The 15,113-nt window shown below is 40.5% G+C and overlaps 1 protein-coding gene and 1 long non-coding RNA gene across 2 annotated transcripts in view; both read right to left on the bottom strand.

Annotated features, from left to right (window-relative positions):
- The window catches only part of LOC117778781, a 346,339-nt gene that overhangs the window by 88,862 nt on the left and 242,364 nt on the right, over positions 1-15,113 (bottom strand). The gene's annotated exons all lie outside the window — the stretch shown is intronic.
- The window catches only part of brinp2 (bone morphogenetic protein/retinoic acid inducible neural-specific 2), a 220,918-nt gene continuing 206,459 nt past the window's right edge, over positions 655-15,113 (bottom strand). The window contains exons 7-9 of the mRNA XM_034614569.1: positions 8,561-8,783; positions 4,218-4,524; positions 655-3,089 (exon numbers count right to left, since the gene is read on the bottom strand). Coding sequence (XP_034470460.1) covers positions 2,268-3,089; positions 4,218-4,524; positions 8,561-8,783 — 1,352 coding nt within the window. The 3' untranslated portion in view covers positions 655-2,267. The remainder of the gene's footprint in view (positions 3,090-4,217; positions 4,525-8,560; positions 8,784-15,113) is intronic.

Raw genomic sequence — 15,113 nt, forward strand, 5'->3', positions numbered from 1 at the left:
ACCAAACTAAAATTATATCTCACATTCCATGGTCTTACCTTCATGAAGTCTATATTTGTTGAAACTGTTAAATAAAGGTGTGGATTCAACTTTATATTCTGTATAACACAAAACAAGTCAGTAGCCTCAGAAGTATTAGCAAGATGAACCCAATAAACAAGATACTGAGTGTAACTAGAGTAAGTAATGTACTTTTGATAAAGACAACTTTAAGATACAACTACTTACAACATGAATCATGGTCATACATGGTGCCTAGAAATGTCCTTAGGGCCCTTTTCCCTTTTTTCACAGTTTTAAATTGTAAAAAAAATTGAGATATTCCGCAAAACATTAAAATGTTTCATCTTTTGAATTTCAGATCTTGTTTTTCATAGCTGTGACAAATTCTGACACAAAATAAATTAGTGCGAAAAGAGTGACACATTCTGGGCCTGGAGGTGTTTTTTGTGATTTTCTATCATTAAAACTGAATATGAACTTGATAATTTTACTTCTGATTAGAGCATTTTTTTTCTGTTTTTCCCTCAGTACATCAGCACCTCTCCCTCCTGTGTACATTTGCGCTGCACCATTTTGTCAGCAAATCAGTGTGGAGTGATGTGTCGCATGGCAAAGACGGTGGAGGGATTTGTCAACACGTCAAAGACAACCTGTGCTGTAATATATTTATCAACATGTTATTGCAATGTACATGTTACAAGGAGAACAGAAAGCTAGTATTGAAACAAGGAGAAGGATGCCAGTTAGGTAAACCACTGTGTATTTACTTAAGCAAGCTGAGCACAGAAGAACAGCTGAAAATGACAATGACAAGGTTTACTGACTTTCAGTGAGAAATTAGTGAAGTTAATGAAAAATCATATCAAGTTCTTGAGCTCTCAAGGGAACAGGCCTATCATCACTGCCCTGCAGAAATCATAGTAAGTCCAGTCGCCGTGACAACGGACCCACTTGTGAAAAGAAAACTGAAAAAAAAAAAAAATTCCTTGACCTGAGACTAAACCAAACAATTTAACTTTTTTATAAATTCTATCAGTCACTGAAATTTAGTCTAATTGGAGAAAGAAGGATTTTGCAGAACAATTACAATAATCGTAAGTACTGGTGTGCACTGTGTGATAGTGACTCAAGAAGTTTCACAACACCAAATCATAACAAGTATCTGCAGAAAGTGTGACTGGCATTTACATGGAAAAGTTACATTACCACATAGCCTGAAGAACGTCTGCTGTTCTTTCTTGGTAGGAATACTGAGATATAAAAAGCAATACAGCCTCCGCCGAGAACCAAACACAAAAACCAGATGTGCTTCTTATCGTAACATTGAATTTTCCATATAAGGCATGAATTTGTTTTTGTTATAAACATTTTTTTGGTCTTTGCACTCTTATCTAAAAAGCAATGTGCACTTGTCCACACTCAGGGTTAGATGGAGCGTTATTTACAGCGTTTTATCTGCCGACCTTTTTGTCACCACATCAGAAGATTTCGTGATGATTTTCTGCTCAAAAAAGAACTGATCGTTTAGGATACTTTGCCATCCAGTTTGCTGATGTGTTCACCTTCTTTTGGTACAGACACACCACCAAGGACAGAACATCACTAACTGGCTTCTCACTCAAATCACTCACAAGTTCTCAAATGCCAGATAAAACGGAAAGCAGGGATTAAAAAGAAATATTCAAAGACAGTAACAGGGTTCAGGATTATCAAATTTTTAACTGTTAAGCATAACATAACTCATTCAACACATATATAATATTATTCCATTTCCCCTTCCCCAAGATTGTTCTGTAGCCAAAGAAAATAGGCGTAGAAAAGGGGAAATCTTCTTCCACTGACCCCCTTTTGAGTTCCTCTTTGTATATGAAAATCAGCTTCATCTTTGAAAGGCAGAGGTCTAAGGTATATGTAATGACATCGGCTCTCTGAGGTTCCAATGGACATAACCTGCCAACGTTTGGGAGTCTCTTCAATCAGTCGCTCTGGTCACCAAAAGCAGGGCAGTCACGGCAAACGTAAACCTCCAGGCATCAGCTGTTCTCCCACAAAAATGAATAATAAAAATGTGACCAGAAAACCAGCCAGGAGTGGCCACAGGAAAAGCCAAGTCTGCCTTTAGAGTCGGGTGTTAATCCAGAGGACTTGGGTCCAAAAAGCCAACATGGTGGGACCTCCACTTCTCAGTTTGGGTTTGCCCCTGAAGCAGCAACTCAGTCTTGTTGTATTACTCCTGGACTTGAATTTTGTCATCAGTGAGATAGCTAGCTGCACAGCTGGGCCAGCTCGGGTTCAGGAGAAGCATTGGGCAGCTTGGAGTTGAAGATCTGCAGAGCGTCCTTGATGCGAGCCACCTCACCGGCCGACATCTTCAGCCGGTGGCGCAACAGGCAAGAAAACAGGTCCAGTGGCTGCGGTGCTGGGGGAGAAAGTCGGTTAACCCGATCTCTCATCTCCAACAACATCAGGAAGGCGGCATCCTGTGTACCCTGCGTGTAGGGGTAGTCCAGCTGGAGAATCAGATCCTTGATGCCCTCAGGGTCAAAGTGCAGGCTGTATCCAAACACCTTCAGCGTGTTGATCTTCATGTACCCCAGGTTGGACGTCTGGTCATCCAAGTCCAGCGGTTCGTAGAAGAGCGTTTCATTCACTGTTGGATCATCTGTGACAATGCGGCTTCGCAGGTAGATGTGAACGGTTTCAAAGAAGGACTTCCATGTGTTGCCCAGAGACAGTGTCCAGTTGTAACACTGTGCCGTGACAACGGCGTCCAGTCGAGTTCTCTCCCAGTCAGGGAAGTCAGGCTGGTTCACTGGCATGAACCAGCTCTCTGAGTGACTCCCACCAAAAGGATTCACGTAAATCGCAGGCACGGGCTCCAGGGTTGAATTCTTAGTCGAGCATATCTGGAAAGAAATGCCCATCAGCATGTGAATGAGATTGGACTTATTTTTGTTGCTCTTGAGTGTCAACAACATCCTCTTCCTCCAGGCAGGATTGAACCAACTTCCCAGACGGACATCGTTGCTGATGTAGATGGCATGGACCTCTATTCTGCTGTCCAGTCGCTGAAGCAGGTACTTCACCTGAAGAGAGATAAATACAGATCCACAGGTAAGATTAGAATATAATATTTATCATCTCCTGCACATTTTAATATTACACTTTTATTCTTAATCTTCGGAGCCAAGCTAAGATTGCTTTTCATATTTAATGAAAGCTACAGAAGTATTTTATGACTTTGTGAGAAGAACAGTGTAATAGCTGACTTATGTTAGATAGAAACAGTGTGAAAGTAATATGTAGAGATGCCCCAAACCGAGAGGCACCAACTTCAACTCTTTTGCATATTTCACCAGCTTCAAGATGTAAGGACAAAATGTGATTTTAGTTATGCGTACTTTAGACTTAGCTATCCAATAGGATGCGAACACCTATATGTAACATAGAGAGTGACAGCAATTCTAGTCATTCATGGATGTGCTGTTAGAATGGGTGACACAAGTAGAGGGAGATATACTGGGAAGCTGTGGGAGACATCTTCAGACTTGGGGGTGACAATTGCTGTTACTCTGTCAGCTTTGAATTGTTGGACCTTCTGGTCTCCTTGATGCATCAAGTCTACATTGAAATGAGTTCTCCTTTCACCAGCTTCCAGAAAACTTCCATAACAATATACACTTCTGCACTTTATAAAAAAGGAGAAGAGACCAACATAATGTATTAAATCCATATCTGTTTGCTTCAATCTTTTGTAAGAAGCTTCTTTCACACACGCTGCACACACACAGTAAAATTGATTCAGAGCGAGATCTGTATTTGTCTCTAATACTTCACGGTTTTGCCTGACTGAACTTGTTCTGTTGTGTACATTGTATGCATCTGGCTTTGATTATTAACTTGTGCACTTACTTTTGCATACTTAGTATGTTTTGAGTGTGAGATGGCAAAAAATAATGAAAGCGATAAATACTGTAAATACGTTTGATTTATAGGCTCAATTTACAAAGCCATGTTTCTTGTTTGTATTTGTCAGAGATTGCAAAACGTTTGCAGCATTCTAGCCTCCATGTATAAATAAACAGTTTGCGGTGCTCTCATATTTGTTGTTGTTAAACTTTTTCCCATTATCTTTAGGGTAATCAGGTAATGTATGATGCGGTCCACAGAGGTTTGAGGACCAATGGAATACAAGTATTAGAAACTCTGGGAACCTCAGCATCAGGCATGTCCAGGTCCAAGTTCAGATAGTGGTCCAGGGATGCCGCAATGCTCGGGTGGCAGGAACCAAGATGGAGGAAGTTGCCATGGTGACAGGCTCCACAGCGGGTCGCATTATCAGTGGCACAGGAGGAGCAGGAGGTGGGTGATGTGCCCACGATGCAGGGAATGACTTCCTGGCAGGTGGGCTGCTCCACCGGGCAGCTACAGCGCTTCACCTCCTCAGAGAAGGAGCCCAGCACGCCGTGCTCATTGCAGTACAACAGAGACTGGGCCCTGTTCAGCCAAAACCCAGGGGACCTGCAGAGGAGGCAGAGAAAAGAACAATACTGCAGCTTTGTATCAGGTCAAATATGAATAGTTGTAGGTAACAAGTAACATAACACCACTTAAACGACTCCTGACCACTATGTGCAGTTGAGTGTGGACACAAGTGTTTCCCTGTCTCACCCTGATGTGATGTCAGGACTTATGCATATAACTTCAGGTAGGTCATCTGTTGCTAGTAGCAACCACAACTGGCAAGGTCGGCAGGTGTAGTTTAACCGAAAATGTGACAACCCGATGAGTCAGACCTGTCACTAAATCAAAATTGACAGGCATCTTTTATCTTAATTCATGCTGTAGATCTTACCAAGGCCAAACAATATATAAAGTATATGGAGAACTCGTACTGTTGTGAAGTACATATATTATATATCTTTTACAATATAACGGCTTATATAAAAACAATACGAGTCATCTCTGAGTGCGGTGCATCAACTTACAGTGATTGGAAAGTTAAAGAGACCTTATTATTTGTCTGGCATCAAGCAGCTGATTTAGTGTAAATCAGGTTAGACAGTTGAGGTTGAGAAATTAATCAGAATGAATTGATTTAATTTTCTTCAATCTTGGAGGCTGACTTTTATGGAATATTTAAAATGATAAACAAATCAACCTAAGAAATAAAGTGAATTATGAAATGGTATAGAAGTTGCAATTTTTTAGCTTGAAACAATTATTTAGATGGGGATGTGATATCCCTGCTAAAATGAACAGCCAGCCATTCAGTCAGAGCCTGAGGTTGGGGCTGTGGGTGGAGCTTATCACGGCCTGACAGGAGTTGATGGCAGCCGTGTCAGGCAGCGTCTTGCATTCAAACAAAATTTTCTGGATGGCCGGTCAGATGCCATGGGTTGAACATTTAGTTTCCTCTATGATTGACTGGCTGCAGGTTTAAGTGGTGCACGGTGCCTCAGGAGGCTCCACAAACTGACAGAGGGACCTTATTGGCTGAATTCTCAGTAACTATTGACAGTGCATGATACCACCTCCTAGTTGTAAATGAACAGTTGATTGTTTTTCCATTGTGGCAGCAACCATGCGTCTCCATGTCAATTAACAATAAGCTTCCTTGAACTTCTTCATTGAAACCTCTAACTGCCTTTAAGTATTGGCGTGTGTGTGCTGCTGACGGCTGGACAACACTGAAAGGCAATTCACCTCTACATATTTTGTGTGTGTAGTGACTTTATTTTAACATGTCATGGAAAATTCACATCTTAATGTTTTTGAGAAGGTAAACAAATATGTGTTCTGTAGGTATCTCTGTATTTAAAACTGCAGGATCCAGATCTAACACTACTCAACTATTATTATTATAATTATTATTATTGACTGGTGCTGCTACCATTATTAATATAATTTCATTTAAAGTATGACTCTGTATTTTCATTTTAACAATCCGTTTGACAGATTTAAATAACATGAATGTTTCTGCCCTCTTCTTCTTCTCGAGGTTAGTCCAGTTTTTTTTCTATCCAAAGTATTTGCTCATTGTGGAAACTGTTGGGTTCCTCCATAATTCTGTAAGATCTTTAACTTGCTATGTAAAGTGCCTTGAGATCATGCATGTTGTGATTTGTTGCTATACAAATAAAATTGAACTGTGTTTCACTTTTTCCACTTTACTTTTGTACATTTTGCTTTTATCTATGCATTCTAAATTAGCCTGAGATTCGTCCCCACTCAAAAAGTGTTGCAGCTTAAGGTGACAGTGTTGGGTATTAGTTGTTTTTTTCAGTGAGGGGTGGCTACTCTTCGATTATCTTTGGGGAGATGTCTCCTTTTTAAAGTATTCACATAGTTAAAAGGTTACATTAGAGGTTGGGTGTTCAAGGACTTGAACACAAAGCAAGCCCAAAACTGCTGCATTATTTTGTATGCATGCTATTTTCATGGGTGAAAATCTAATTTACAGCCTTCCTCGTATATAAATGGGATTATTTACCGATGGAAATTTGCCCCCCCCTGTTTTTTTTTTTTTTTTAGAGGAGTGGCAGTTTAGTTTCACTGCATTAGAGATGAAACCGCAGAAATACATAAATTACCATCCACTTTGGTACAGCAACAAGTTCAGAGTAAAAATTTGCTCCGCAGAGATTCTATCCCAGGGCTACGTTCAAGAATCCTCACACAACATTGCCCAAATCCTCCAACAATCCCCTTCCCCTCCCCAGGCCTTTGTAAATGGACCAAAATGAATGATGATAAAACAAATAGGTTTGTGCCGAAGAAAGTAGCGAGCTTTCAGCCGAGCAGCCCCTGATAACTGGCTGTAACTGGTGTGCAGGGGGTTAACCTTCTGACTGACAGGGGTGAGACATAGAGAGAGAGCAAAGTGACACAAAGGTAGCTGAGGGCGAGAAATAGAGACGGAAAGCGCTTGAGTGCAAGAGAGGGGGGGAAATGGAGTGATGGGAAGAGGAAGAGGACTGTCAGGGAAATTAAAGTCCTCTGTAAACAAGTGCCGAGCTGTCAGTCCAGGGAAGGACTTGATTACAGCGTGCCACAATAGTACGTCCCTCTCCCCACAATGGTCTCCACAACCAGTAACAAGAGCCTTCATCTCCCTTTTCTCTCTCTCTCTGTCACCATCATGTCATCCCATTTATAGTCTGTTTACCACGTTCCTCGAGCGTTTCCCTCCCCATCGGTGAAGGTGAAAGCTGAACTTGGGGCTCAGTCTGTAAACTGTGATTGATATTTGCAGTGGACAGCACGGATGAAAAATGTCCTATCTCTTTGAAATAGGTCTGGTCAACCTGGGGGGGTTTGTCTGAGTGATCACAACAAAATAGACAGTGAAAATGATGTACATAAATATTTTCAACACTTCCTGTCCCTAATGTACCCTACCAAGTTATATGTCCTCAGATTTACATCTATTTGTTTTATACTTGATATTGTTAGTGTCTCTCATCTGCTTCATTCTCTGCATTGATGTGTTTTACAATCGATACTCTTTGGTTACACATATATTTAGAAGTGAGCACACAAAATAGAATCCTCTTTCAATGTGATAACTAAATGACTCAAACAACATAATAATGGTCTCTGATGTTTCAAAGAACAGCTGAAAGAAACTGACTGAAAACCTTCCTTGATCCATTAACATGCCCTTTGAGATGATCCCTAACTTCTGTTTGTCACCTTCATGATTTCAACGTGTCTGTGCACATCATAGAGACTCAGCTGCTCGTGTGTTGACCAGACATGGATCACACATTACATTGAGTTTCAAGTCTCCGCACTGGCTGCCTGTCTGCTTCACGATTGATTTTAAAATCCTTTTATTGCTTTATAAAGCTCTTAATGGTCCGGGTCCTTCCTTTTTATCAGATGCTTTTACCCTGTGAACCTTCCAGAAGCCCCAGGTCTTCTGCAAGTGGCCTTTTAATTACATCCAAAGTCAGAACAAAAACCCACAGTGAGGCATCTTCTTATTGCTCTGGTCCACGACTCTGACACAATCTCCCTGAAGACCTGAGGGCGACGGGGGACATTTTCTAAAGCAAACCAAAGACCTCCCTTTTTAGTCTGGCTGTAATTTAATTTAAAATGTGTTTTTTCTCATTTAATTACCTACTTTTATTTATGGTTATACTTATACTTCAAAACATCCTCAAACTTTTGTGTTCTATTATACAAATGTTGCACGATACAGCTGCGGCTCCTACTTTATGTCCAGCATTTTCACAAAATAAGATATTTGTTGCTGTATAATCTGTCGACAGCAGAGACAAGCTAAAGCCGAAACAGCTGAATTCACAATGCCAGTTTTGGGGCCTCATGTTTCCCACCATCGTGTATGTATAACTTTTGTTAAATTCGAAGCTGGGCTCGTTCCAGACAGTAGCTGTGGGCTTTTCCTAGCGTGCCCGACTTAAGGCAAACTGTAAGAGAGCCTGCAGCTGTGGTGAATCCACACAGAGCAGCAAGCTAAACTTCCAGTAATGAGTAATTACGCCTCCTTCATTGGTTTGTTTTCTGTCAGTGTGTCCCAGTGGGCTACCTCTCTCGGGGCAGGCTGATTCGAGGTTGCTTGGGGCAACGTTTGCTCAGGGTGAACAGCTTCCTGATGATCTTCTGGGCCTTTCCCAGGACCAGCGCTGTGCTGGACTCCAGCTGGGCGTAGCGCTTCTGCACCGACAAGTCAGTCGACCAGAGCTTGGCAATCATGGACACGTTCATGAACCGGTCGGTGGGCAGGCGCTTCAGGAAGGCTTTGAACTCATCTGCAGGGAGTTTAATGGGCATAGGGAGAGGGAAGGTGGAGAAAGAGGGGGGGGGGGGGGAAGAACAAAATTAGATGCTGTCAAGTAATTTAAATGTTAACTATGCCCTTTTGAGCATTGCAAACCTATTCACCACATGCTATTTTATCCCTGGTGGCATGCGTAGATAATGACTGAGGAACTGGGGGAGTTTCATGTGTAATTAGAATAGAGAGAAAAAGCTGTTATGTTCAAATGAATTGCCATCGCAAAGAAAACACCTGTGCCTCAATCTGCCGTTATACTCACCTCACCATTAGAAGCTCATCATATTCACATTGGCATCATTTGCAGCTTTGCTACTTAGCAACTCTCGCCATCTGACAATTGGCGGCGTGGTGTCACGTATACAGATGCTCATTTTCATTTATATTGTATTTCTTTCTTTACAAGCCCAAATAAGTTACGGGGAAAACCATAATCACAAGTTAAAGAGACCAATAAAAGCATGATGTAAAATGCTTCTCTCCTTTTTCCTCTCCTCAGTGCACGCACGCACTCACACACTCACACCTTTCACACCCTCCTCTCGCTTTCTCATTAAACTCTGAATACTTGCACTTCAGCCTCACTTCCTCACATCATTATCATCTTGATTCCTACACTGCTGCTCAGTAATGATTGCTATTCATTATATTAGAGTTAATGGTTTTATAAATGGTTTCTCTGGAACATACTGTTGTCCTGTCTGTTTCCGCTTCAATATGCACTGACACCTCCCATCGCTGTCGCTATATTGTTATTTCATCGGTGGTATAAAAGTAGTTGTAATGGAATTATAACTAAATTTCAACACCAACAACTTAACAGGATTTCCCAATTATTTTCGACAATTTAAATTATTAATTGTAATTCTAAAATTAACGGTTATTTATTTGTGACAATAACAATAAATTAGATGATATACCTAATTTATCATTTCAGCAGTTCCCTTTCATGCCAACATTAATTTCATTTCTAAAAGCGAGTCAAATCCATTAAAGCCTAGTATGGACATAAAATGTTCAATACGTTTTGTCAGAGAGAAAAAAAAAACCAGATAAATTTAAAGATCTATTAAAAACAAATAAGTCTTCTGGACTGTTGACTGTTAGACAATATTATCTCAGCATGTTTCATTCTTTGCCAGCTGAAGTCAAACTGCTGTTAAAACACAGGCTTGTAAGTAAGATTGATAACACTAAAAATAGTTACAAATAAAAATAAAAGGTGCACTCTAGCAAATTGTTATATTTCTATAAAGTAAGGAGAGTCGCATGAAACTTTAAGAATAAATTAAGATTAAAAGTCACATCAATCCTGAAGTCATATCTTATATTAAAAGGAAAAGTCGTATAGTCAGCCTCCGACTTGTCCGACAGTTCATTGAGCTTTAAAGATTTCTGTTGAATTTTGTGTCACTTGGGATTGAACCGCTACACAACCACAGAGGCGTAACTGTTTATTTGGAGAAGCGACCCTTCTTAGAATGATGTAAGAGCGCTCCTGACTTAAAATAATGGATGTTGGTTTTCTGTCCGTCCCATTCTGCTGACTGAACAGTGCCGGATGTTACATTTTCAATACTCATTTCCCCGAAAATGCAGCCTGTAGCATCTTGTCATTAGACGGTTCCTGCCTGGAAAATGTCCACATGTTCAGATTCCATTCAGGGTTTCTGCTACAAATGTGCACCACTTTGAGATAAAGCTGATAAGGGTATTTCAGGAAGCTCCTTAACTCCACAGCCAAATATATTATGTGCTTGTTTTCACGCACACCGCCCACTCCCAACTATAATATATACATACAATATTACCTTTATATCTTTATATGGCCCCAATTAGAATATATTTTACATTGTGAGGCACCTGGATTCTCTCTATATCCTGAGATCACGTGAGAATCCATCTCGCCGGGTATCAAGCTTTGCATTTGTGGTCGAACCACAGTGACCAATCAGTACAACTACTCTGCTACGAGCGAGTGTGATGACAGCCTGTGGTGAGGACAGTGACAGGCAATATGATTTGTTCAAGTTAGGCTGTTACAGACAGAGGTCTCATCCAATCACCTGCCACGATTTTTGACAGTGCCTGTCCTTTTCAAGGCAGTTTCCAAGGACAACTTCCCTGGTGGTTCTGTGTAACAAACCATCAGGTAATAAGATCCTCTCATGTCAGTAGCCTTAAGGACATACAGATATAAGTTGATAAGTCCTGACTGAGAGTAAGCACAGTATACAACAAATACACTGGGATTCAAGTGTCTCTCATTTCCCAGTTCACTTGAATGAGTGTTTCCTGCCCTGACAGCTATGTGAGGGTTATGTTGAACGCAGTGGGGAAGAGAGCCAGAGGAACTTTTCACCGTTAAAATTGAAGTGTGGCTGTAACAGAAACTTGGAACTGTTTAAGCATTGGCGTCAGTATGCTTGTTTTTTTACTTCAAAGAAGAGTTAAGGTACTGCACAATTAACCAATACATAACTGATTAAGTATTGATTTAAGTAATCATTTGGTTGATTAAGAAACACCTTGTGTCATATGTTAGCTAAGTGACAGCATAAATTACCTTCTGTAAGTCAAGCATCTTTTTGGTAATTTCACCCATATGCTAGAGAACAGGTGAAACGAAACATTCTGCTGCAGTCATTGCAGACGTCGTCCACCCTTAGTGCAAGTGGAGCAGCTCCCAAGTTTATCGAGGCTGAAGCATAGACGATATGAAAATGGACGACACGTCTCCACTTCCTCCTACCATCCAGAAATGAAGCCAAAATATTCAGAGTGCTGCATTTGGAGCCAAAGTCTGGGCCTTGATACTGATCCCCCCCCCCCCCTCACAGTCAAGTCACTGTCAGCTATCAATCATTGGATTTCAAATCATTTTGATAGCATCAAATAAATAAAAATGTAATACCTGAACATACATCAGTGTGATTAAAAACTAAAATGGCAGGAATCATCTCTGAGAATAAAAATTATTTGATGGACTTTGACTTTTGGTGTGGTCCATCTCTCTTCCACTAACATGGAGGTGGCAAAGTTAATGACCTATACTGCAGCCAGCCACTAGGGGGTGATTGTGATGCTAGAGGGCTTCACTTTTGGGGGGGACTACCATGTCATTCATTCTTATATAGTTTTAGTCCATGGGCTGAAGCCAAGGCTGTAGCAGTGTATTGAACTGAGCAAGAATGCTTTATATATGAATTAATTAAAGTTTTTGTAACTTGACCCTTGGTTAAAGGACGTTTGCGTAATGTCTGCTTTATCAAAAAACACATAGAACAACAGAGTTTAGCTTTTAAGTCATTACCCTTCCAGCATCTTGAGCACGCACCAGGCCTTCCTTTTGTTTCTGACTGAAACATGATGAACAACAATTAGAAAAGGACACTTAATGATAATTTAAACATATGGTTCTTGTTTTGCCACTGTGCATACTTTCAGCACTAGCTTTAAAGACAAGTGTTAACTCCCTGGAATTAACAAAAGAGCCACGAGCTATAATTCAAGGAGACATGCCTGGCTTTACTCGCCTCATGCGATCATGAATAAAATCTCAATAAAAGCTGAGTTTTCCCTGATGGGTACTTTAGTCAGAACAGCTCCTACTTTGCTGTGGCAGACACGTGGAGATGTACTACTACCCCAGCCAAAATGAGGAGAGAAAGTCAAATAGTGTGGTTATCATTTCACCAGTGTGTACGTGTAACAGTGGAATCTCCAACAAAAAAAAACAAAGACAAGAAACTACTGGAATACATTACACTGAGAATAGTGTTGGCACAGAAGACACAGCTTGAACACTGCGTCGGGTTCGCCAGGAGCCCTCCGTTGTGAAGATCATTTCAGTTCCATTATGAACCAGTGGGCAAATATTATGCCAGTGTGAGGCCTCTGGGAAACTAAACCTATTATTTCCTTTCCTCCCAAAGCCAGCTAAGGAGACCTTTTAGGATTGTTGGTCTGCTGGTGAATGGTATTCCCATGTGCTGTTGTTGGCAGAGAGACAGCAGGGAGGCCTGCAGCCAAGCCGACCTGAGCTGAGCCCAACTGACAAGACTCGAGCCTATTACGGCGCTCAGTGATCCCAGATGACACAATGGTCCGCCTCTCTCCATCCTTCTCTCCGTGTATGTCTGCTGCTTTCTCTCAGTGTGATCTTTCTCTTCTGGCCTAGCGAGTCGGGGGTTGTCTCGTTCGCTCTCTCTCGGGTTTTGTGTGTCTCCGTGTGTTCCTGTCTGTCTTTTTCTGCATCTCTTGTTACTTCCACCCTCCCTCATCTCTTCCTCTCGTCTCCTCTCTTTACTGACACGGGGCTGAATTAGAAGGGCCACATTAACTTTGTTATCACTCTGTTTACTGAGTACATTCCTCAGCTGGTCTGTTTTTAGAGCTTGTTTCATCTCACTACTACTACTGTTGTTCACAAAGCATTAAAAGCTGCAGAGAGCTGAATGTGCAAAGGACAAAAAAGACAGAGTACACGGGACACAAATGGAGACCAAAATGTCTCACGTTGATATGCATGAATTATTTATTTTTTAATTTCAGCTGTTTTTACAGACAAACTATGCTTTGAATGTAGTGCTGATACAACTAACCATCACCGAATCCAATCTCATCTGGGACAAGATAAAAGTGGGACTGGGGGAACCTATAAAATGTAACACTTGCTGAAAACTGGATGATAAACAAGGTGTTTTTAATGTCTCATTTTGGAAGAAATAACTGATTTACACCCTGTCCACACTAATGTCTGCAGTATTTAGCAAAACAAACATAATCTTTTTTGCATCGAAGCCTCTTGTCCACATGCAGATGGCATTTTAAGTCACTAAAACAAACGCTTTCCTAAGTGCAGATTTTCAAATATTATTTTCTGTGTCTCTGTACATTGTTGTTATACAAGTTGTAGCTTTTCAGGAAACTATGACGTTACTGTGTCTGTGACTTTTAGTGTCTGTAGTCGTTTTTGAGTTATGGTCTGGATAAAAACATTTTTAAAAACAAGCTGTTTTTTTTTTTTTTTAACGAAGGGCAAAAAATACACAAATAGACAAGCCACAGACAACCAGTCACAACTGTTACACATACAAACACAGGAATGGGATAATGAATTTAGCGTGAAGACGGGTTCACTTTAAGAGTGTGAAACAGTTTACTTTTAAATATATTTTTTTCTTTATTGATTGATTTTCAGCATGGTTGTCAACATCTATTCACTCTTTTATTGTGAAATCTGTGTTATTCAGCTTTAATTCAATTTTTATTTGTATTTTTTATTAACTACTGAATAACTATTGTATTCTGTTTGCCATGAACCCATTAATCTATAGACAACTATCACTGAATGACTGAAGGAAACATAAAAAAACTGAAAACTCCCTGAAGATCTGGAGCTATAAAGAATATCTTTGTGTTCAGATTTGGCTGTGTGAAAACTCGGAGAAGCAGAACAAATGTTGATGTAATCAGGTACTGAGGGGTTTAAAAATATCTTAATTGCCTCCATGAGTTCCGTGCCAGAGCCTGTACTGCTGCTCCAACTGCTGGCCGCATTAAATTCAACAGGACAAACTGCAATAACTCTCTTTCTGCTGTTTTTAGAACAGCTTTGTGCACCTGTCTCTTTCACCTCACACAGTATCTCTGCATAATATCTGTCCCTCTGCACCCCCCCCCCCAAGCCCCTCACTGTCTGTGAACCTCTGGTTTGGTTGGAAATGTTGAAGGAATCAAGTATTTATTATCAAGACCAGATGCATCAGTGACAGTGGGCAGATGAGCTACTAGTTAGCTGTTGTATCGCTATCCCCAGGTGTGGCATATTACATCCTTCTCTTTATGCATCTGGTGGTGATGTGCGGAGCTGCTCCTTTGGTAGAACATATGCAGAACCCTGTTTACCACCTGCAGAAATGGTCACAGACACATTTTGAACAGATTGTATTCCGGTGCGTGAGCTTGACAGAGTAATGCCAATGCCATATTAATACCAAGTGTAAGTGTAATCATCTTAAAATCATATCGATATACTACAAGAGAGTATTAGGGAAACTTTAAGGACAAAATGTTAATAATAATTTCCAAAATAAAGACATATCACAAGAATAAAGTCATAATATTGTGAGATAATAAAGTCTTAATTGTACAATGTTTAGAGAATAAAGTCAGAAAGTATTTACGCAAAAACGGTTGTATAGGTAGAAAGTTAACAATCCAAATTTGAATCATAAAAAATCTCCATATAAAGTTTACCATCCTGTGTTTGCTTATTCCAAAACTCTATTGAAGTCATATA

This window comes from Hippoglossus hippoglossus, chromosome 17, assembly GCF_009819705.1.
Source record: "Hippoglossus hippoglossus isolate fHipHip1 chromosome 17, fHipHip1.pri, whole genome shotgun sequence".
Taxonomy (NCBI): Eukaryota; Metazoa; Chordata; class Actinopteri; order Pleuronectiformes; family Pleuronectidae; genus Hippoglossus; species Hippoglossus hippoglossus.